The sequence below is a fragment of the Gambusia affinis genome, linkage group LG21 (genome assembly GCF_019740435.1).
Source record: "Gambusia affinis linkage group LG21, SWU_Gaff_1.0, whole genome shotgun sequence".
NCBI lineage: Eukaryota > Metazoa > Chordata > Actinopteri > Cyprinodontiformes > Poeciliidae > Gambusia > Gambusia affinis.
In genome coordinates, this window is record NC_057888.1 from 19,108,637 (window position 1) to 19,134,007 (window position 25,371).

At 40.8% G+C, this 25,371-nt stretch overlaps 1 protein-coding gene across 1 annotated transcript; it reads right to left on the reverse strand.

Moving 5' to 3' along the window:
- Positions 1-4,164: 4,164 nt before the first annotated feature.
- Positions 4,165-24,701, reverse strand: LOC122824678. Its single transcript, XM_044105540.1, has 7 exons — positions 24,330-24,701; positions 23,770-23,907; positions 23,395-23,484; positions 10,388-10,474; positions 10,058-10,301; positions 7,104-7,345; positions 4,165-4,179 (listed from the first exon to the last, which is right to left on the reverse strand). Exons 2-7 carry the CDS (start codon positions 23,842-23,844, stop codon positions 4,165-4,167), a joined length of 753 nt encoding a protein of 250 aa, XP_043961475.1. The 5' UTR covers positions 23,845-23,907; positions 24,330-24,701.
- Positions 24,702-25,371: the final 670 nt, after the last annotated feature.

Genomic DNA, 25,371 nt, shown 5'->3' on the forward strand with positions numbered 1-25,371 from the left:
AATATTAACGTAATCTTTGCTCGTCTTGCGGGGCGCAGGCGGTTGCCACGGTAACAGGTGTGCTTAAACTACAAAGAGAGAGAGAGTAAAAAGGTAGAGTGGTTTTGAGTTGATCACCTGTTCGGGTTATTTTACCTTTGTTTACCTTTGCTGTGGCGCATTACAGCCGCTGTAGTTTTTAAACGTTGGACTACGTTGGACTCATTTGTGACTATACGTCATTCACAACAAATATTAAATAGAACAAATATATTTCATAAAATTTTAACAAACAAATGGCTTCTACCGCGATAATTATGTGAAATTAAATTAATTATATCCCAGCTTGAGAAGATTTGCCTTTACCTTAACAGAACTCTTTGGATCCTTCTATCAGTCTGTAGCTTCTCATATTGAGGTCATCAAACCAAAGTTCAGATCATCCATAACTGACCGACTGACACCTGCTAGCCTCAGGTTTGCAACCAGCTTGTGACTGAGAAACCAGTAATTTCCTCCCAGATGATGATATGAACTTGTTACCTCCTCTGTCCATTGTAGTAGCTGATATATTGTGAAAATCCGGTAGAAATGATGCACTAATGGAGTCATTTTTACATAGAAACAACGCGCTACGAGGCTTTGCTTGTGAGACTTGTGGTCACGTGGGTCGGTTGTGGGCGGAGCTTGGTAAGGTCCATTGCAGCTTCCCAAGCTTCACTTTCTTTTGCATATTCCCGATGTGCTCAGTGAAAATGTCAGTTACGTTAAACAGATAAAGTCAAATAGTTCAATAGTTAGGTCAAACAGGTGAATCCGCACAAACTCCACCGTCCTGTCTTTGGAGCGTCAGCCCTTGAACTGTTCACCTAAATGCTCCAGCGGTGTGTACGGCCTGCGCGCCGACGGCTGCAACCGGACGGCTGCAACCGGACGGCTCCAGCTCAGCTGATTTAAGACGCGGTATGAAGAAACCTGCTGTTTTCCACTCGACTCTTGCTCGACGATGCGACACCCGCTGCATTCCCTTTAACATCGCTGCTCCAGATGTGACATCACAGCCGCTCGTCCCGTTAGATTTATGGCGGTAATCTAAATCCATTAAAACACCATGGGTTTTATCCTCGCGTAAAACCAAAAAAAAAAAAATGGGCCGTATGTTACCGTACTCTGCGGCATCGGCTTCACACACTTAACACTTTGAAGCCTGAGGGAACAGTAAAGATGTCGGTGGCCCCCACTCCATCCGACCATTACTCAGTCTGAAGAGCTCTGCTGAGTCTTTAATATCCTCCCTTTTGAATCCTCCCCCCACACACACACACCCCACCCCATCGTCATACGTCATAATGAAAACCTTCAGCGATTTCCACTGATCAACAGCAGCCTCTGGTCAAACGGGCTGCTTTTGATTTCATTACTCCGCTTTGTGTGGTTGACCTCTGCAGGTCTGACCAGCGGACCTCTGAGCCGGCGAGAGTGTGAGCGTTGATATAAGAAGCAGATGGGGGTTCGGGTGAAGTGTCTGTAGATAAAAAGCTGGTTGACAAGACCTTTTCTTTTTTTTTTCTTGCTTTTGACCCACAGTCACCTGCTCTGGCTTCAGGAGCCTCCGTGTCCTTCTGATCCAGCCGACTCTGTCCACGTAAATCTCGACAGATGTACAGGAAGAGCCCTTTGTGGGGGTCGGATATTTAAACGCCCGTTCCTGCCGCTTCTTCCCTTACAGCTTTCAGCAACATCTGGCAAGTGGGTGTGTGTGTGTGTGGGTGTGCGTGTGTGTGTGTGTGTGTGTGGGTGGGGGGGAATGAGGAGTGCATGTTCGGCTGAGTCGCACGTAAAGTATCTGGCTGAGTTCAGAACAGATTAGAGTTGTGCTTACTAAAACAAACTCTGCCTTCTGGTTCCTAATCTTAGGAACCAATTACACTTGGAAAGGAGAAACTTTCAACCAAGCGGTTAAAGTTGGAGTGTTGCAACGTTTTATTTGTTCAAACTGTCACCAGGTTGAGACCGTGTGTAATGAGACCGATAATCTGTGAAAGGCACCGCTCCCGTCCAAAACCAACCAATCAGTCAGGAGGCGATTCTTAGTGCTGTCCATCATCCGCATGTACTCGCTGCGAAATGTGCCAATGGAGAAGAAACAACGTGCCGTTGCTGGAAAACAGTTTGAAAACCATCATCAACCCAAAGGTATTTTCATTTAGAACTGCATCTGTTGGGCATTTATTTATATGACAAAAATATCTGAACACATTCCAGTTCAATCCAATAGAATCCAACATTGTTTTTTGTTCTTCTGGGGGATAAAAAGGCCTCAGTTAGTGAATTTAGATGCAATAAAAAAATGCCACGGTGATGTTGCAAAATGCTGTCATTTCTATCTTTTCTAATGTTTTGGGGTCAGACTTCCGAGATACTAGTTTATATTACAAAGCGTGCTTGGATGGTTATCAAGCACTTCTTTGTATATTCCGAATGTGTAGACGTCTGACTGGGGACATGCTAATCGTTGGCTGGAAGGTCAAAGCAGGCCCACCAGCTTATCTGACACAACACTGCTGATCCCAAAGCGCACCGTGAAATCAAGGTTTCCTCAGGCCAAAATGGGGGGCCAGGCGGGCTGCAGCAGTTCCCCCGGCGCCTCCTTCTCTTCCTGTCCCAATTCAACTGGAGGCCTCTATTCGCTCTGCCACCCACGGAGCATCGCATGTCGCCCGGCACACACGACCACAGCCCTGAGGGCGACGGGAGCCGAGGGCTTTTCCCACAAAAACCAGGAAGAACGATCCAGATGAAGAACGTGCAAACGCTGGAGCCTTGTAAAAGGTCAGACGTAACGCTTTTACGTTCGCTCTGGCGGCATTTGAGGTCGCAGTGAAAGACGGTCTTCAGGGTTTCCCCCTTAAGTTACGACGCCACTTTATTACGCAGAAAACTGCTTCCCAATCAGTCTCCAGAGAAAGCCCTCGACGTTTTACATGCGAAGTTTTCACCAGCGCGGCGCGAGCTAGGCCCGTAAAAACCCAGGGTGCTGTTCGCCTCGACGCGCTGTTGCCGTGCAGCGTGTGAACCAGCGTGGGCTGTTCCCTTGTGGGTGCACGGAAGGTAATATGTCCTGCCACATCCAAAACACACACACACGCGCACACACTTCGCTTTTCAAGCAGCTCGTCAAAGAGCCGGATTGAAAACAGAAGGTGTTGTGGGAGCTGTTTGATTGGCGACATGTGTCGAAAGAAACCGTCGGGGATGGCGACGGTTTCTCCTTCATCAGAGGGAAGCCTTTGATTCCTCTCAGAGCCTCTTTGAGGCATCTGTCCCGCACGCGGCGTCTTCCAAGACACACAATGCAATTTGCCCCACACTGTTTCATGCGAGCAAAAGAGAGCCAGCAGAAGTTCACTGCGGGGATCCGCCGCTCGGTTTGAGGGCGAGAGAGGAAACAAGGAATAAACCAGACAAACACGCTCGTCTGGTGTTTATGTGCGGACGTGCTTGACCAGCTTTTGAAATGGTAATGTGCCGTTTGAAGTGTTTCCAGTAAACAAAGTAGCCCTGCAAATGCAAATATGTGTGAGTCGTTTGGATTTTATTCTAATCTCTGCGCCCAAAATCGAGGTTGTTTCCATTTTTCGACATCAAATAAATTATTTTTCTTCTTTACGTTCCGCTTTGTGTGATAGCGCCGATAATCATAATGTCCGGGGGGCGGGGGGGGTTATGCTCTTGCTTTATCCGCCGTTAACTTTAATGAGGATTATGAGTCGGTGAAGCGGTTTGTGTCTGGTTGACATCAGAAAGAGTTTGTTCTTGTTACAGAACAACAGCTGAGCAGTTTGGAGCGTTCATATTTTATCCGTTGCACAATGTGCTCTGCCTTGCAATAGCATGCACATTGTTTAATCTCTTCTTAGTTTGTAACGTTAAAATCACAAAGATCAAGAAGTTTTACTGGAAATGTATCCAGAATTTCAACACAGTTGTGAAGTAGTGAATTTCTATTTATTTTTTTTATATCTGTTCAGTGGTGTTATGCTGTTGTATTCTGATGTAATTATGTTTTTTATTTGTGCAATTTTTAAATTTTAGCTTAATTTTAAAATACCAAAGGTTCCACATACTTTTTATGAAACTATTCAGTGATCTTAGCGCAATACTCAGAATCAGAAAGTTGTCCCGTCAGATCGTCAGGTCCTGAAACCACACATCGAAAAAGTCTTGGTTAAAACCGCAGGAGGGTTAAAAATATATGATTTTTAATATTTTATCTGTATGATGACAATTTTAAAATATGAAATCAAACATCAGGATCAGAGACTCAATTCTTGAGTAGCTTTTTTTTTTTTTTTTTGCCAATTTTTTTTTTTTTTTACTCCTACTTGAGAAAAGTTTCTGGACGGCTACTTTTCAATTTTATTAAAACTGCAAAACAGCAGAAACATTGAGTTCCTCTAAATGAAGGACCTTAAAAAGGTCTTGTTAAAGGAAGCTCACCTTTTGAATCATAATCAATGGAACCTTGACTGACATATTCAGCATGTACTGATGATTTTAATGATGGCATCAAAATGTGACATTTGCCACTGGTTTCTCAACTCTTCAGACATTGTTTACATGACGTTTTATTTTTGTGATTTTATGATGTAAAGCACTTTGAAATGTCTTGTTCCTAATATGCACTATACACATAGACTTTATTTATTGATTGATTGATTAGTAAAAATGTGCTACTTTTACTTGACTATAATGTTTAGCTCCATTATGAGCCTTCGCTTCAAACCCCAACAACAAAGAAAAGGTTTTTAATTCTCTAAGAAAGAAAAAACAACCCTTTAGCCCTTTTTTTTTTCTTTTTTTTTTTTACATAACAGCAGTGTTTTACTGCCAACTAAACTATTTTGTTTTTTCTTTTCATAAAATGGAGTCCAGAGTGAAAATTCAGCAGAACGTTCATAAAAGGCTTCATTCACTCTTGTTGTGTTTCTTCCCTGCTAACCTCATGTTCACGCTCCACACTTGGCGCATCGTGGCCGTTTAGAAGGACGGCAACTTCCTGCCCGGTCCACAGCTGTGCCACGCCGTTTCCATTTTCAGATGATGGACCGAACGGACGTCTGTGAGATGTTTAACGTTTTAGGAGTTGGCCCAGCTCTGAACTTCTCCACAGCCGCGCCCCCTGACCCGGCCACTGTGCTGCTGATGCTGTTTGTTCGCCAACGTTTTCTAACAAGCCGCTAGAGAACATCTGGATTTATTCTGAGATTAAATTACCAGCAGACAGACTCAGTTTGGTCTTCAAGGTGGCATCTGAAGAATCTAGATGAAAGGGAGCCAATCCCACATACACACAACGCATTTTAGATTTTTATTTGGAAAAAATAAATAAATACAAAAATTGCATTTCTTTTTCATTTAGCTTAGTTTAGGTTAGGTTAAATCAGATTATTTTACCTTGGATTAAGTTTGGTTAAATTAGCTTCGTTTAGCTTGTCTTAGTTTAGTGATGGTTAAATTATTTAGCTTAGATTAAATTAAGTTACATTAGCGTGATTTAGGTTAGATTGTTTTCTTAACGTAGTTGAGTTTATGTTAATTTAGGATTTTTTATTCCTGAGGAAATTATGAGGTAGTTTGTTGCTCATATAGATTCATAACCATTCATGACAATATTAGATTAACAATCTTAAAAAGATCATAAAATGCACAAGAAAACATCAAAAAGACAACAATGTCACAATCATGTATTAGTTTGTTTTGCTGTTACATAAAATTCAACAAAATGAAACATAAAAGTTGGAAATGTGACAAAATGTGGACAAGCTAAGCTAGTCAGAAATGCTTCCCTGGGCTCTATGTGTTGCTTTGTCGTTTATGTTGACACTTCATTTGTTCACCTTGACACGTGTGTGTTTAATCCACGGCTGCGTCGCTCTGCCTCCCTGTCCCAGGTAACAAAAGACGCGGCGCTCCCGCATTGTTCGATATTTATGTATTTATGGATTTATCCCGAACATCCCAGGTTGCACGTTCTGCAGCGGGGGGGAGAACAGAATGGCTCAAGCAGAGCGACTCTGTTGAAAATCTACATGGGAATAAATCCTATAATCTCTAACCGGTTTGCACACAAGACTGGCTCAGAGCAATTACTCTAACAAAGAAAGCTTTTCACTCTCCCACCCCGCACTCATCTTCCTCTTCCTCCTCCTTGTGTTTAACCATCCTCTCTGCCTCGTGTCAAATTAATCCTCTAAAACTTTCCTAAAGATCTCCTCCTAGTCTCTTTTCTTTATTTTGCTGCGGCGGGCGTAGCCACCCTGTCTTCTTAAAGGGGCAGTATTATATAAACTCAACATTTTTTTAGCTGTTTGATGTTATTCCATCATCAAAAACCTACGCAGCCAGAGCGCCTTGAATCTTTCATGCATGTTTTGGAAATCCTCTAATCTCCCATGACAACCATCCAGCTGTGGAAAATACCTGGGTGAACCTAGCCCCGCCTACAAGACGCAGCTCCTCCTCAGAGCTGCAGCTTCCAAGGTTCCACCTCATATAGCAGCCCCACTCCTACCCCCCTCCCCAACACCCTACAACTTCCCAACTCAGTTCCTTCCGACTAGCCAGCAGCAATTAGCAAACACCAGGTGGAACTGCGTGTCTGCTGAGCTTGTTATATGAGCTACTTCTCAGTTAAATGTTGGTTGTTAAAGGGTTAACAGAGGAGCCATGTTGTGTTGACTTTGTGAAGATGGAGTTTCCGAAAGAACAGGACTTTCTTAAAGTGACAGAGGCCCAATTTCAAGGTGTTAGATCAGGAAGTGAAAGTCATATTTGACTTAGAAATACTTTTTATATCAACTGAATGTAACATAGTTACTTAATCGTGCTGTGAAATATCACTCTGTGGTTGGAAAATATATAGTACTGGCTCTTTAAGATGTGGAGCCCGAGACGGGAGATTCTGAATGAAACAGCTGTCAGGAACTCTCTGTGTCTCTGCACGGTTTTCTCCCTCTTTGTTTTACCTGACCAACACACTCCTCCTCTCCCTCCTCCCTCCACTCATCCCCCAACTCCACAGTAAAAAAAAAGAAAAGAAAAAACGGGAGCCACGTAAATACCTTATCTCCTCTCAGTGGGATCCTCACAGGTGCTGAGTGATGGGAGCAGGGGAGGCGAGGAAGAGGAAGAGAGGATTTAACAAGGGGGTGGTGGGGAAGCTGGGGTTCCTTTTTAGACGAGCAGCAGGAGGGGGAGGCGAGGTGGGGCGGCAGATTATCTAACGACGGAGGAAAAGACGGGGGGTGCGGGTGGGAGTTGACACCTGTGGGTGGTGGGGGGCTCTCAGGGATGGGGTGACCATCTGTTGCAGTCACAGGCGATGCAGAAGGGAGGCACTGGGAGCCTTCAACCTGGTCCAAAAATGTTAATGGTCCCTTCTCCCCCTGCCCCCAATACATATCATACACATATTTAAGCGTGTTTGAGGGCTCAGCCACCTGACTGCAAAACACAGGCCTCACACACACACACGCACACCCACACACACACTCCTTTCTTTCATCACCATCACCCGTGAGCCTGTTGGTCGTCTCCTTCTCGCCATGCCTGACTTTCATTACTGCATTATTGAGTCTCTGCTTAATTGACCTGGTAGCATAAATGCCCCCAAACCAAACAATCTATACCCTAAATGACTCTAATTGGATTTTTGCTTTGTTTCTGTTTTAAACATTAATCTGAATTTGATTGCGGATGCGGCCAAGCGGGGATGATGAATTGTTTGTTTCACAATGGCTGCCACACAGCAAGGTTACAGAACTTCACTTTTGAGAAAGAACAAGCGGGTCCGATGTAACTTTCAGAGGCGTTGTTTGAGGTTATCGACTTGGTAATAACATCTGCACCGGATCATCGGTGTCGCCGACTTTACGTTGCTCTGCAGCGTTGATTTCTCACAAGCGAAGAAGGACGGCTTTAGTTTTTTTCTATATTTGATCAATAATTACATGTGATCAGAAGTAAGTCTTCTAATACTTACACAATACTTTCCCCACAAACAGCAGATCAAGTTTCTTGAATTAACAGAAGGTGGGAATATGACCAACCAGCTTACTGGTACTCTAAGAAATGCTGTTTGCACACAGGAATGCAGTCATTGGCTGGGATGAGATTCTCATGGTTTGGTAACCTTTGGTAAAAATAAAATTTCTCTGCAGTATTTACACAAAATTTTGAAGCAGAAATGACAATGGGCCCCGTGCTTTTCTGTAAAACAGAAAAGCAAAACACCTGCTAAATTCTGAAGCCTTGTAGCATACCGACTGTAAATTTTATTCGCCATTCTTCTCGTTAGTTATTGGCTGGCTACTCAGGCTATCAGCTCTGGTGCAGTCAGCTACTTAGAACTGTAGTTCCACCTTAAAACTAGGTAACTAGGTAACTTAGATTAGGAAATTGGCGTGTACATGAAGTTGATTGGCAGCGCTAAGACCCTCCTCCTAGCTCTGATTGGTTGTTTCTGACTGGTATGTTTCAGGCAGGATGCAGAAGAGATACATTTTCTGTCTCATATTCTACTATCAGGACATGGTGACATGGTGCCTTTGATTTCCAGTTCACCACCTTGTCTTTTGGGGAGAGCAAACATTCAAATCTGTTTTTCTTATGAATGAGGGCAAATTTAGAAGCATTTTTATCAACCAGCTCACCCTCCATATGCAGAAACATGTGGGGGAGGGGGACATGGCGTTACAAACTTAAATTTGAGGCTTTTTTATGTTCCACAAAAGTGGAAACCCACTGTTTAAAATTGACTATAGAGGTTTAGCACATTGTGTCCTGTATACTGCAGTATATAGTGAAGGTGGGGGGCACAATTTCATTACAAAAAAAATAAAAAAAATACCAAGACACAATAAAAAATACTTTGATTCTTTTGGAATCCAGTTTACAAGAGATCATCGTATTTCTATTTCTGATATGCGCTATCATTTTTAAAAGATATTTAAATTAGCCGCCATATTTATTTTTGTGGAAATAATAAAAAAAATAGATTAATTATATGTGAATTTAGATCAAACAGGATTTGAATTCCTGGTCTACAGCAGTTCAATCCGATAGGCTGACTTGATGGCATCTAATTGGACTTGAATTTCAAAGACTTGAGACTTGACTTTGACTTGACATGTGAGCATCTGTTCCCTCATGACCTCATCCTCCATTCAGCTGGAGAAGACTCCCATCACTCTGGGCCTTTGTTTGGCCAACAATTAAAAATCCTTTAAATCATAGAATGGCGAACAAAAGTTGCTTCGGTACTAAACACTGATAACACCCAGGAATAGTGTAGAACTTAAATGGCACTTAGCTAACAGCTACAGAATAAACATGAAAAATAATATAATTTTTGCATGTCTATTTGCAGAATAAGCCTATCAATCCCAAATAGACTAATCAATTTAGACTTTTAATCTATAAAACTAAACTTTGCAACTGTAACTATAGAATTTTGTTAATTTGTTATTATTATTAATGAGACCAACCTAATTTAATATATAAAAAAATAGGATGAAAGTTGTTTGGATGTATATATTAACTGTGTTTGTGTTTTAATTCATATTCTGTGTTTTTCCTTTAAACTCACAGTTTGGAGGATTAACTCTGAAGTGTGTAATTCTTAGAAAGAATTTGTTCTTGACGTATTTCATTTTTGTTGAAACTGTCTCCATGTCGTGACACCTCCTCCCTGACGTACTGTGGCCAGCTGAAGAAATGCGCCGCACCCGACCAAAAACAGCCAATCAGAGCCAGGAGGCGGGCCTTAGCGCTGTCAATCAAATTTCGTGAACTCGTTACTAAATGCCGTGGAGAAACAACATGCCATTACAGGACAACAGCTTTAGCATAGCGTTAGCATTCACAACATGCTACGCTAGCTGTAGCGTAGCAGAGAGCAAAAGGTGGAGCAGGATGAGCACCATCTCATAGTGTCATAATTACAGTTTCAACAATTGTATAAAAACATATACCAAACATACAGCAATTTTAAATGAATATGAATGGCCTCTATTACTGCAGATGTATTTAATGAACACAAAGCCCTCACAAACCAATATGTCTTCATAGAACTGTGTCCTCCAGAGCCTGTGTTTTGATATGGCAGCGCATTCGGGGTCCATCACGACGACCTGGGCCTGCTTTCTCCGGGCCGTGACAGGGAATATGTTTAATGGTGACAGTGTTTTGTTTTTCCCCGTCTCCGGGGATAGATAATGGGGGAGAGCTCCCCCTCGGAGGCGAGCGGGCCAGGAGAGGCTCTGTAAACACGAGAGAATGAAGATTAATCACACACTGGAGATGGTGTTCCCACTTTAATAATCAGTATTGATTACTGTCGCCTTACATCTGCGGCAACAGCTGCTGCGAGGAGGGGCCCCGTCGCCCCGGGGCCGGTCCACCTCACACTCCCACCATTAAATTGCAGCGTACTCTGTGGAGAATTACAGGTTTAGAAAGCAATGCACACCACTAAATATTCTTTAGTGTCTATCAAACGGCAGAGCTACAGCGGCTCACTTCGGATTTATGGCTCCGTGATGGAAACCCAGCTTGACCTCAGGAGAGCAAACGTCCTGATACATTATCTGGAGCTTTATTTCTCCTATAATTAATCTATAGTGAAGACGGTAACCGTATAAGGAGACATACATCCATGAAAAGTGTTCAGACAAAGAAGGAAGGAAGGAATTGGGAGCTGAACTGGAAATGACCCTCTTGAGCTCTGGTTTTGCCTCCATCTGTTCCTGTTCTACACTTAAACGATGCTTCCTCCACTAACGTCAACAGTGAAATTTTTTTTCTTATTATTTAGAATATTTATCCACATTTTAAATCTGCCAGAAGCTCTGTTCATAGGGCACCATAATCAAAGTTTAAGGGGCAGTTTTATTAATGCTGTCAGCTACCTTCAGCTACTATCTACATCAAGCCAGTGCTAGCAATTTCTAGCAAGGTGTCTAATAACACTTTATTAGACACCAAGTGAGTGTATACATATATTTTCGATAAAGATTTAATTTTTTTTCCGCCTAAATCTTTTGGACATAATTCTTCAACAGCTGACATAGAAACACAAACATGTTGTGTTTTTCTTTTAGAATGGGAAATAGAGAATACCGACAGCTGGGGAACTTTCTAAGGCTGAACAGGTTTCATAGGGTAATGAAAATTAATTGGTAGATGAACCTACAGAATTCCCGGTAGGACCTCGTTCCCCTAATTGTTTGACCAATTCTTCATCTTGTAAGTGTCCCCCTCTGACCGTAGTAACCCGGAAAATCAATGTCCTATAACAACATTGATTTGATTATTCAGAAAAGCGACCCTGCGGCGTCGGCTACGGGATTTCAGTTTACATGTAGAAAAAGCTAAGATTAGTGAAAAGCAGAAACAAACTGTTTTATTTAGATTTTTTTTTACCCTCAAACTTTTGATAATGCTGATCCAGCTTTAACATTAGGCAATGCAGTACTGTTTTAAGTATGGCAGACTGGACCTTTTCCTCGCCAATGACAGAAGACCGTTTGCGATTTTGCATTCTCAAAATCAGCCCTTCTACAGATGAAAACGTAAATAAAGCAAAGAAATCAAAGTAATTGATGTAAGGGCAAAGAATATATTCTTTACAAAAATTACTGCTTTGATATATCTAAAGTCAATACATATACCAAGAGAAAAATGTAAAAGAAACAAAGGAAGCACAAAGAAAATGAGAACACAGATGAATGTTGGAAAACAATAATGCTGAGTATCACAATGTAAGATAGCTAAAGTTATTCAAGCATTTAGGTGACTATAGAAATTTTTGTCCCAATTTTGACCGGTGCATGGGCATATAAAACATAGCAGGAGTGAACGGAAGCAGCTAAAAGTCTCACTTTTCCAAGTTTTCAAACAACACATCCAGGATATATTCTCTCTCTAAGTTCATGTGTTGTTAGTTTTCTCTCGACATGTTTGCCTCCAGCATGTCACTTCAAGCTAATTCTAGACATGAGGTGGAAATACTGACATAATCTTAGTGAACACTCTTGAATTTTGTGAATTTGGTGGACTGAAATCCACGATAGATGCATACAATCTGTGTTTCAAAGGGTTTGTAACGGACGTGCAAACTCTTCATGTGAATAACAAGGTTCTGGTCCCTGGCAGAGGAGGTTCATGTAATAGCATACATGCAGGTTGTGCTTCTGTTTTAGCATGCAGATAAAAGCTACATTAGCTAAATGAGTTTAGCTAGTTTGGCAGTAAGTACTGGAATAAATATCACAGATATTTATCCAAGTATTACACAGATTGTCACAGAGTAATAGTTGGAATGTGTTTATATTGTTTATAAGTTAGAAAAGAGGTGAGAGCTACTTTTAATATCGTGGCTTGTTTATTGTCGTCATAACTCCATAGCAACTGTCTGCCAAAATGGCTGCCAGTTACAAAGCTTAAGTGAGATTAAGTGTGATGTCACATGAGAACAATGTATTCTCCTCTCCTCTCCTATTCTAATCTATTAGCAGAGGCTTTATGCTCACAAGGGATACAGATAATTCGCGAAAACTCCTAACAATAACTACGGATGTAAGGACAAAAAAAAATCAGAGTTGTACATTTTCAAGTAGCCACATAATGTTCATATAGGAAGCAGCGCTGTATTTGTTTAGTACATGTACAGACCAAGAGAGCTGTACTGGATATTTTCAGTAGAACTACATGTGCCTCTACATCCATAAAGTAACACATAACATGGCGCTGACCTTGACAGAGCTGTCCATCATGTAGCCGTAGTGTGAACTGTGTTCGTCACTCTGTCCTGTAAAGAAAAAATCTTGCGAGGTTCCAATTGTGCAAATACCACCAAGTGTTATTTCTGTGCTTTGCATTGGAATGTTTTGAAATGAACCCTCTGCTTTGGAAATAAAAAGAAAACGGTGACCTACAAAAATATATATTTTTTCTTCTGTATCAATCCACAATCCTTCTCAAGTTTTGCCCTCATTTATTATTTTCTCCTAGTCCTTTGGGCAGCACGCTGCGACGTGGGAACGCTGTCCAGCTCAGCTTTAGACGGGTAAACAAATCAAATATGCATGATATCTTGTAAACTGAAGAATTTACTGCAGCTACAGCCAAAGAATATTTTTTCCAGGGTTATGGTGATGATGGTGCAGAGAGCAAATGAATGAAGAAAAAAAAAGAAAACAGCTTCAGTTATAAGTGAACTTTGACCTGGGGCTGAGGCGTGCTCTCCTGAAGGGGATTTCCACGGACATGGGGTTTTTGGTGGGTGATGAGAACAGAACAGCAGCAGGGTTTCTCCGAATGAGAACACAGAGCAGCGTGACCCTGGGGTGACCTTTCTCCATCTCCAGAGCCCGGGGGGGGGGCTCGGGAGGGGGCCGCTAGATTGAAAACCGATGGGGAGCGCTTGATTGACGTCTCCACTGTGTCGATCTGACCGAGCGCAACACAGGAGAAAAGGTTACACACGAGTTGTAGGAATACGTTCCACCGATAATAACAAGAATTACTTAATGAAAGACAAGCGGCTGCTTTGGAATCAGCAAAAGCTGAAACAAGCGAAGTCTCCAGATCGCGCCCGAAGACGTCGGACTCTGCAAGTCGGGAAAGCTGCACTTCGAGTGTTGTATCGAAGCGACCGCGCAATCGCGCGCTGTCATGTTCAAGTGTGAGAGCAAAATGCTTTAGCAGGGCCCATTACAGCGATTCAAAGAGCTACACCTTGAAGATAATTACTGTGGCAAAAACAACAGATCAATGAAAAGGGTTTCTTTCGAAATCGCCTGTAAAGCGGAGTTCGTTTACACCCGTTCTTTTTTTTTTTTTTTTTCCCACAAAACATCAAGAGAGGCGAGGCCAGAGATGCGATGATTGTTGGTTTTGTTGCGAACTGCAGGGATGATGAACTCTTTTCCTTCTTACTGAGTGTGCGTCGTTGTTACTCATACACTTGGAGGACGCTGCAGACGCATTTTCAGCTGAGTGCACTAGAGGATTAATGTGCAAAGACCCTGAGATATACCTCCTTCCTGCTGAGCACATGATTACATTATTAAAACTCGCTCTGAATTATTCCCAGTGATTTCCTGTTAGCGCGGGCAGGGTGGGGGGGGGGAAGTTATAACAGAAACAAATAACATCAAAATAAAGGCAACTTGCAGCTTCATAACCGCACAGCCTGACTAATGGCTCTGGAAGCTGGGAAGTGTTCTCTGTGAACATGAAAACCCAGCAAGTCAAGGCTCTACAATCACAAGGAATTATGAAAGGGCGGAAAGTTTTGAAAGGATCTGCACTGTCTGCTTTGTTGTTTTTACCTCTTCCTCGTTACCCATAAATTTTTCTTTTTCAGGCGGAGAAAAATCTGTGGAAACATCCTTGTAGTTTCTATTGTTTGACACATTTTTAAAAGAGAAGAAATATGCGATTTTCAAAATGCACATTATTCCTGTTCAACGGGTTCTCTACCTGTTCATTTTATAGCACAATCAGTTAACTGCAATTGTGAACAATCCTCTATATACCACATATGACTTATAAACTGAGCTTCATCCTCAAACGCAGAGCTTTGTACCTAGAAGGTGGAGCTTCAATCTCAAAGGCGGAGCTTAGTTGTTGAAGGCGGTGCTTGGTCCACCCATTCGTTTTGCACACCTGAATGGTTGCCATGGGAAAGTAAAGAATTTCTCAAACATGCATAAAATAATCAAGGCAACGGTCCAGGTCTGTTTCTGATGAGAGAATAACGTCCCAACATGATGTAAAGCTCTAAAAAGTCAATTTCACATCATACTGCTCCTTTAAGCGGATTCATTGTTAGAAGAAAAATTGTTTCTTCCTTCTTATTCCTATTTGTACCATGATGATGGGATCCATTGAGTGACCGGTTGGGTGTTATTTATATAAGAAAAAACTCTGTAATCTTTAGGTCAGCTGTGACAGTGTTGGATTATTCTTTTCAGGAACTTCCAGCTCTGAAGAGCTTGGATGTGTGTGAAGACGAGGAGTGGAGCGAGTGCCGGGGTGTAAACGTCTGTCTTTCCCCTATGCTTATCTGTGTTCATAATCATCCTTGTGTGGATGTATGAAAATGTGCTCCTGAAGTGTCAGAGACATCTATCAGCATGTCTAATGGAGACCCCGGTCAATGAAAAATGCATCACCCGATTCAGATGCGTGGCGGCGAAACAACTCGTCGAATTATTTATGGCCGGAGCGGCGTGGAGGAGAGGAAGCCGAAGCAGTCACTGTAATTCGTTTTGAACGTTGCCAGTGACCCGACGCGGCCGTGCGACAGAGAAATGAGAAGCGGCTCCAGTTCTAAGCAGGCGTAACTCACCTAACTGAGCCGGAGGGCCAAACAATCGCGGCGGTAGGTGAAGAAAACAACAAATAGATCCATTTGCGTGTTATTTTTAAACATGGCAATCTTAGTAGAATGCTTCAAAGACGTAGTGTTGTGTTTTCAGGTAACACAGAGTGCCATTTTACAGCACAATCAAGGAAGTCTGTTAACTTAAGGTGTCAGAAAAATCCTATTATACAGTATATATATATATATATATATATATATATATATATATATATATATATATATATATATATATATATATATATCTCAGTGATATATAAAATATCACTAAAATAAACTTGACTTTGTAATTTAACGCCTTGAAATCGAGCCAGTCTCTTTCTGAAACTCCGCCTTCAGGAAGTCATCACAGCATGGCTCCTCTATTAACCCTTTATCAACGCTTTTCCAGAGACACACTGAGAAGATGTTCCTATAATGAGCTCAGCAGATGAGTAGTGACACCAGGTGTTTGCCAATTGCTACTGGCTGGTCTGAAGGAGCTGAGTGAATAAAATGATTTCTCAAACATGCATAAAAAATTAAGGCAACGCTCCATCTTAGCGAAGACGACCGACTGGACAAAAGTCCTGAAAGTCGCTGACATTATCCACAAGCTAAAGATGATGGTTGGATAAAGAGTTCTGTAACCAAATGTTATTGAAAGATGAGTTTAAGGTAAAATATTCATAGGAAAGTATGTACCACCAACATTCATAAGCACGGGCTTGACGAGAGGATTTTAGAGAATTGGTTTGTTTATTACCAGGTCATAAACAACCAATCGGAGTCAGAGGTGGGTCGCTGTCAATCATCCTTGTGTACAAATGTGTACAAAATGGTAGAGACAACTTACAACAGCAGGACATACCAACTAGCAGTAAGAAATGTGCCTTATTGTAGTCTGCAGAAGAAAGTTTACACTATTCTAAGTAAAATCTTTGCAATAACCATTTCAAATTAGCTTGTCTGCTGTCAATTTTTTAAAAAGATGCACACCAACCATTTAACCTGGTAATCTTATGCAAAATACGAAAACGTATACATGTTTCCGGTTCGGGATGCTTTCTGGTGACACAAGGAACGACTCTGGAGGTTTGAGCCTCACCGGAGGTCTACAATGTAAAACCCAAGTTCTGGTGAAATGGGAGGATTTTTTGCTTCAACACATCGACTTCAGATTGATGTTTCAATAAGTTATATTCTCATTTGATCTTCATTCCGCATCTATATTTAAACACCCACTATGTGACTTCAGTGCGATGCGTTGGGTTTTAATACGTCGGCACTTCTTTTCATCTCACGCCCAATAATAAGGTAATATCAACAAATGACTTAACCTAAAGCCCCTGCAGATAAAATGCACCAAAGTGGTATATGTGTTAAATGTTGGTTGTCATGACGACACAGGAAGGTAAGAGACTGCCAGCTTCCTGACACATTGCTGCGGTGTTATCTGGAAACAGAGATGATCTGTCACAGTGATCAAGGTTAATAAGAGGCATGACAAATGTGCAACAGAAACATTATACATAGTGGGAAATCGCTGCAGGCTGAAGCAACACTGTGGAATCCATTAGATCAGGAAGATTTATTCTTTTTCTACTGGGCCTGGTGAAACTTTAGCTAATTTTTAAATGCTGTCCAGAAACTAATAGTTGTCGTTTTAGAGCCTCGCTGGGTAGGAAAAGAGAGGAGGAGTCATTTTCCACCAAAAATAATTGAGATTGAGATTTATCTCAGAAATTTATCCCAAGAAAAACACACACAAAAAAAAACCTCCAAAGAAATTCACATATTTCAAAAGTCAAACATGTGCAAGAATTTTCTACAAAAAAATAAAAAATAAAAAATGGATTTTAAGATTTTCAAAAGTCAAACAGTTGTGGGGATTAATATGAGAAATATGAGTTACAAAAATGTATACATTTTCAGAATTTAAAATGTTCTAAGATTAATCTCAGAATTTCAGAGTTTTTGGAGCTCAGAAATGTCCCTTTATTTTCTAGAAAATGTCTGAGATTAACCTAAAAATTTCGGAGTTTTTTTTTGGCAGAAATTTACTCCTTTTATTTATATATATTTTTTTCTATCTACATTGAGCCTAAGTCGCCGTCGTAAGGAACTGCAACCCAAACCACAACTTGTTGATTGAACATATTGCTCTGACTACAATCTAATCCCGTTTCATTTCAATGTTCATATGAAAACAGTCACTGGAAGCAATAGGAGAGAAACAGAAATCCAACACTCGTAGCCCTCTGACCATACCTTCAAGAAACTGTGAGGCAACACATCTTGTGTTTTCCTTTCCACCTGTCAGCCGCTTCTTTTCCATTTCCAAGTCTCTACCTGTTCTGTGTGAAACTCCTCGGAGAGCCTTTATGGATTTCATGGGAGATATTCTACGTGCCGTCTTTGTTACACTTCATTCTGGCAGCAGTTCTTGTCTTCCCTGTTGTTTTCCCTTCTCCCGTTTTCATTTGAACCCATTCCTCTTTGTGCTTCTAGGGGGCGTGGCCTCCAGATCCCTGGCAGTCTACCTGACAGTCGTGATTCTCACCAGCCTCATCACTGACAGTACGCCTCCTGTGGGTTCGTCCTCCGCTCTGTACCGGATCACTGGCTTTGGCAGGTTGCTGCTTTTACAAACTTCTTCTCAATACTGTTCATGAAACGTTTTCTCATCCGGTAATGCTCACCGCCCGATGGACTGTTATGTTTATTTTATGTTTAATTTGGGTACATTTTCTCTTATGGAAGGCCTTCCAGTTAGTCACATGAAATAAAAAAAAAAAAACTAGAACTGCAAGCAGTTATCAACGGGTTCCAAGCCCAACCCAGTTAAGTCCCCTCCTGCCTCGCCCCAGGCAAAAAAAATCTAAACTGTTTCTAGGACTAAATGTACATTGGCCGTTTTTCATTACAACTGTCAATTCCACAAAGGACTTTAAGTATTTCATTCTAATATTTTCCTTTCATTTGAATTGGACTTTAATGTATCAACGGTCTCGTAAATATGCATTTTCATGCTCTTATTAACAGTCACAGAAATTCAGCGTATGCGTCAATGTACGACAGGAGTCCTTAGTTTTAATTTTGCTGTCCTTTAAAAAGGTCCAACCAAGGACTGGGTTTGCAAATTAGCCTGTGGCTAGAAAACCTGTGTACGAAACAACGACTGCTTTGTGTTGAACATGTAATGTACTCGATGAAATAAACTTTAATTGAATCGAATAAATTGTGCCAAAGAATACTTCAGGGAACATTTGTCAAAACTGCTGACTGCTGGTATGAAGTAAAAAATATTAAATGGAATAAATCACAAACACAGTATTGTAAGGACGTAACTGTTTGAGCGGCATAGTCAAAGCAAATTCTGGTGAGGTTGTGAAATCTGACAACATGAGAACACGATGCTGCCAGGCTGTTCCAGTCAAGCTGTTTGTCTGAATCCCTGATGTTAAACAAGGAATGGAACGGATATTACATGCCTGGTCATTTTTGACTTTTAATCATCTTATTTTGTACAAATTTTTCCTAATTTTGGGGGATTATTAATCTGTCCTCAGAACAAAGTTGATGTCTGCATAAATCTTTAAATGTTCCTTTAGTTTTAATCAGTAAAGATTACACATTGACATGTTAAAACGCCGTTACAGTAAGGTGCGCTCATCCATATCTTTAGATCAATTAGAGCTGAAAAATAAGTAAATTTATATTATTTTATAAATCAAATAATATTTGAAAGCTTCTCTCGTTAGGACCGGTGCTTCCCCTGCTTTTGTGAGGGATAATCCTGTGATGGGAGAAGGGGTGATCAGATTACATCATTTGAGCAGGGTAATCTAATTTACATGTTCATTATAATTTCAGGCAGGTAATCATCAATTTGCAATGGATTATCCCTACAGAGTAACCCAACAGACCCCGATAATCTATTACCATTCACCTCTACGTAATTTTGAATTAAACTTTGTGGCAATCCATTAGGCGGGTGCATCAGCTCTCAAGTGCGCAACTCTCCGCAATTACAGCCCACAGCGGAGGGGCCCCGACCCCGGAACGGGCCCGCAGTCAGAGCTGGTCGTAACACTAATGAAGGCGGAGGAGTGAGGGGACGCGCCGGAAACCCCGACAGGTGAGAGTTTGCCTCATCTGATTATTTATCGGGAACATGAGCTGAAGCATTAAGGATGACAAGGAGACATGGAAGATAAACCTCACATAGGCCGACTGGTGGTGTGTGATGTATAGGATGAATCTTATCTGAGAAGGTTCATGCAAGAGTTTCTTAAAGAGACAGAGGCCCAATTTTGAGGCATTAAATTACACAGTCAAATTTCGTTTAAGTCATATTTGATATATGATAAATTATAGAAAGGTGTATTATTTTACTCAAAGAATGAGTAAATAAATAAATAACTCTGTTTGCCTGAGGAGCAAACAGATCTGGGAAACCTTTAGGTTGACTTAAGTCGTTTTGCTGTTTGCAGCAGTTAACTTCCATCACAAGTTTAATTATACCCAGGCAGGCACCCATTGGAGGAGAAGTGTCACACCACCTCGGGGGGTGCCGAATCTCACAGGTTAAACTTAGAGCGAGAAGCGTGGGCCGCAAATCCACCTGCTGTCCTCCAACACGGCCGGCCAAATGTAGCGAAGAGAAAAAAAACAAAAAAAAAACCCAAAACCCATCGATGGACAGGCAGACGAAAAGATTAGCGTTCGTGCAAAAAAACATAACTTTTACCCAGATGTATGAAGGTGGACGGCGGGGCTTGTTTGGAACACAGGTGGGAGGTTTCAGGATTCTTAGAAGTTAGCATTCAGTGATGGAAAATCCCAGACTCCTGATACCTGTCAACATTTACAGTCGAGAAAATGACGGAAGAGAAAGAGAAAATGTGACAGCGACACAGACAAGTCAGGCAAGATGTTAGGATGCAAGAATGTATCCAAGAAGAAGTGGCTTCTAGGACACTAAGAAGATCGCTAACAGCTTTTATTTGTTAATTAGCTGAGACCTACTCTATAGTTTCATCTGCCAGTTAGAGGTTATCAGAGATTATACCGGGACAATGAATCACTGTTATGATTGCAGGTCAGCTTACAAATGAGTTGTGTGGGAAGACCAGTAAACACCAGAGAAAAAAAAAAAACACGGAACTATAAGTCTCTTCTGGATATTTGTACTATCTAGTTAATGTAGAATAAAAAACAAGATATATTTGTGCAATTAGTTCTGATAGGATCATTCAGTTTATAATATACTGGAAACTCTTTAGAAATAATCCTTATGAAGCTTACGATTCAGTTTTTAACATTTCTGTTGGAATAGCCTCCAAAAATTACATCATATAAAAGCAAAATTTCAACTTACTCAAGTTCAACAGACACCTGGTGGTCCACTGGACTCGCTTTGATTCGGGGCCAGAGTCGCAACATTTGTTACATTTCCAGCTGGTGCGATTCGCTATCGTACTGCACGGCGTCAAACGATCCAAATTCTTCGAAAACCCTGTCCCCCTCCAAGCCTCTGGTGGCGCTGCACCAAGGATCAGGAAGGAATCGACACAAAAACCTCTGTAGAAGACACGGAGCGCTACTTCCTTATTTGCAAAGCATCAACAAAGATGGAATAGCTAGCATCTTAGAGTTTTAGGATTTTTCATTAGCCAAAGGTAGCACAAGGACCCAGTTAAAGACACAATACAACAATAGAACATCAAACTCACTTTAAATACACCATCCAAAAATGTTTAGGAATCTCAAAGATGAAGCTTTTAAAGAATATTCTATCAAATCTTGGTAACTCCAAGTAGCCAAGAGAAGTTATCAAGACTTCCTAAAAGATTTTTAGCAACAACCAGTTGCTGGTCATGTGACTCGTGTTATGCGACAAAATGTTTCCTTTGCAGTCTTGTGAAATACATCTATTTCAATACGGCTGAAAAACCACTTTATCGTAGCGACAAAACATTTTTCATCAAAAAACGTGAGTTTTGTGCAAATTTATTTTGGTAATTTCAATTTTGAGCTCAGCTACTGCCATTATCAGAGATAAATAATTCAGCTCCTTTGAAGCTGGATGAACTTTTTTTTTTTTTTCTCCCCAGAGAAGTTCTCACTCAAAGGCCAATCCTAACAGCATGACTGGAAACCGGATTTACCTGCCTGAATAGAAGTGCTTTCATTGTATAAGGAGATTTAGTTTTGTGTTATCACCATTTGTTCTGGTTGTTGTCTGTAATTTTTGTGCCGTGCCATCAGTCCTGATCAGCTCTCCTCTTGCAAGTAAACAAGCCAAAAAGGCAGCAACGATGCGGTGACCTCACCCTATGGAAATTCAGAGGGACAGCTGGAAGTAGCTGGGATAATTGGATTCACTTGTCCTTTGGACACAGTTCGCCTGACTGTGTCGACTTTATTGCAGGTCAGTGATGGAATGCCAGCTGGCGGCACAGATAGAAGGCTAAAGGAGAATTTCCAGTGAGTTCGTGCCCACAAGTGACGGGGCAGTTTACACAAACTTTGAAGCATTTCCTCCTCCACTTCAGCATGATTGCGCAGATGGCAGTGCTCAGGTGGCGGCCATTAGCCGCATCAACATGCATGAAATTCCCTGTGGTCTTTGCCACAGAACAGTGTCTTGAGAGAGACTGGGTACCAAAATCAATCCAGACAAGTTCAAATGTGTTGGAAGACCTAATTTAAAAGTTATTTATGTCTGGATAAACACAGCTACGTTTCCTGTGATTCACGATTTCTCAGTAGATTGGAGCCTCGTCCATCACGCTTAAATTCTGACGAGGCATTGAGCGTCAGAAGCACCGCCGATGCTCCGGTAAGACTGAAGTCATCCAGACTAGCAGTCATGTGGGGGGGCTTGAGGATAATTGTCGCTGCTGTGCTTCCACCGCTGTCGATCTGCGTCAGAGAAGCAAGACAGCTGCACAGAAAGGAGAGGGAGGGAGAGGTGGCGAGGCGAAGACAGGCAGGATTAGGGAGGAGGATTTGGATCCTGGTGAAGTGTGTCCAAATGTTGAAAATGAAGGCAAAAACAGTGAGCGGTAAAACTTACTAAGGCGAATTAGATTTAGCTAAGCTTGCGAGTGGTTCTCGGCCAGATGCTGCTTCGGTGGAGGTCGTGGGTGATTTGGCGGGGTAAATATCAAGACTTCCCACAAAAGCAAACTTCTCAAATTTACTGATACAGTCTCTAATAATGGAAAGGAACCTTTATTTCCATTCCTTCTTTCAGGAACATACTTGGATTTGGATGATATTAAAGATAAATCAGGATTTTATGTGATGCTATGTTAAAATCTCACATTCATGAAATAACTCTCGTCTTCTCCAGAAACTTCAGTTTAAAGACAACTTCATAAAATTTATTTAAAGGTTATTTTAAACTATTATCAAGTTTGCTTTTGGTAGTTCTTTTTATATAGAATCCAATAAATATGTTTTGGGTGAAGTAGTAATTATTCAGGCTACAGATAATTAAAATTCCTTTACAATATTACTTATATATTAGATAGTAAACAGATCAATAGACACACGTTCTGTGTAGATTATGAATGCATTCTGTTTAAATACAAATGTGATGAAAAAGCTCCTAATATATTTTTAGACTTAGTCTTAGACTGCTTAATTGTTATTGCACAAAGACACAATTTACCATGAAAGGTTGTTACCTGGCTACTATACAAAAAATAAAATATTGAAAAACTATTTGAGGGGGTGGCAATTAATGGAGGCTATTAATGTGTTAGCATATATTGCTAGTATGCCATACTGTGTGACATCCTGCCATTAGCTGGAATAGCTAATCCTGTACTGAAAGCAGCCATTGTTTTTAATCATTTTTAAAGAACTACTTGGGGAAAAAATGTGAACTATAATTTAAAAGGCAATAGATAATTCTGCTTTTAACAACTCTTTCTCAAAGCCACAGCTGCCCTTCAGCTACAAAGGTGCACCTTACTGTTGGAAGGAATCTGCTTCGTGGTTGGCAAATTTTGTGATGAATGATCCACAGCCCTGGATTCACTAAAGACAAACACATTCCCCTGAAAAAAAAATGATATGGTATATGAGATCAAGTTATGTTCATCTTGTAAGGGATAATGTCTTTAATAGAAAGAATGCAGCACAGAAACACAATGAGAGGAATACAAAGCAAAACACTGCTGAGAATCGGGGTTTTAGCATCATATGCTAATGCTATGTTGTGGAACATAGCATATCATTTTCCTTCTATTTTTTTTATACATTACTTGTCTTATTTTTAGCATTTGTGTACATGCTCTGCTTTTTATTAGCTAATGTTAAAAAACCAAAAATATCACTGTTACCTCTTCAGAAGGATTTCTTTCTCCAATCCGCTTCCTGAGCTGCGTAAATACAGCTTTCTGTTTTAAACATAACATTTCTTCACCAAACGTCTCATTTTGCACCTGTTATGTGTCTGGAAATTTTATTTTCAATGCAACCTGTAGACAATCAGAAAGTTAAGTGAAAGTTAAGGCTTTTAAAAAGTTTTCAACAAAGAGAAGCTGTCAGACGTAATTCGCCTCATGCATATTAGCTTTCCTTTTTTAAAGAGATTTAATTTTCACCTCACTCCTCTTTTTAAATAAAGAGTGTTAGCTAATACCTAGAGGCAGACAGAGGAATAATTTACACTATTGAGATGAAAAGGGTGTCAAAGAATTAATTACAGCATTAAAGGTGCAGATAGCAACAGTCGCGTCTCCTCTGAGAGAAGAAAAACAGAGACAGAAAGGAAGAGGGCAGGGGGGGGAAGAGAAAAAAATGATTGGTGTGTCGAAAGTTATCTCTGCCCCGCAGCATAATGGGAGTGTTAAACACAGCTAAACACTTCAAAGTGCGAATCATCGCCAAGCGGACCGACCTTTATTTCTGGTACGGATCACCTGCAACTTTCCCCAACTCTTTCTTTCAGTTCCAACTTCGGCAAATGTTGGGCAGAGTTTCGCTCCCGTGCGCGCGCAAACAGGAAGCCGGCGCTCTTTCATCTCCAGCTGATTGCTGGGATGTTATTATTTTGACTGAGGGTGACAGTAGCTGTCAGAGCTGTCGCACGGTTCGGTCTGCTGGGTATCAAACTGCAAGTTATGGCGGCGACTGGTGACAACGGCGGATCGGCTATTAAAGAGAAATCACTGTCAGTGCTCTATGGCTGATGACAATCAGTCCTCACCGGAAGGAAGCTCGCAGGACCGATTGGACCGCAGGTGATTGAGAGATAAGTTAGCAGCCAGATGAATACTGAATCTCAATTTTTTATTTTATTTATTTATTTTTTTAGATTAAAGGGAATGAGTTATCGTTTTTACTTCAGCTGTGTTCGCAGAACGAAAATCCATTTCATTGTGCAAAAACTGATAGATACATTTAAAAAATGTGAAAGAAAAAAAAAATTGCATGTAGCCAAAGGTTGCCATATGAGCGACTTCTCTGTGCAACACTGGTAAAAAAATTATTTTAAAATGTGTATAAAGGAGCAATGCTATGACTTCCTGAAGGCGGAGTCTCAGAAAGAGCAGGAGTTTCTTAGAGACAGAATTTCTTTAAGTCATATTTATGTAACACATTTTAATAATAACTGAAGGTAAAATAGATAATATGCTAAACTGACATTGTTTTTGTGCTATAATTGTATTACAATTGTTTTGTAGATATTAACAGGTGAGATAAAACACATTTTTTTATATGTACAGATGTATAACATCCATTACTGACATCTGTACTGTGTAAACACTGTTCACAGCACTGTAATCTCAACCAAACTGAAATCAAATATTTTCTTTATAAATTGATTTTACAACCACAAATAACCATAAATGAATCAACTATAATTAAAACGTGTCCATTGTACAGGAGTTTTGACACAATAAGCTTTGCTTACACTATATGTTGTTCTTTATGCCAGA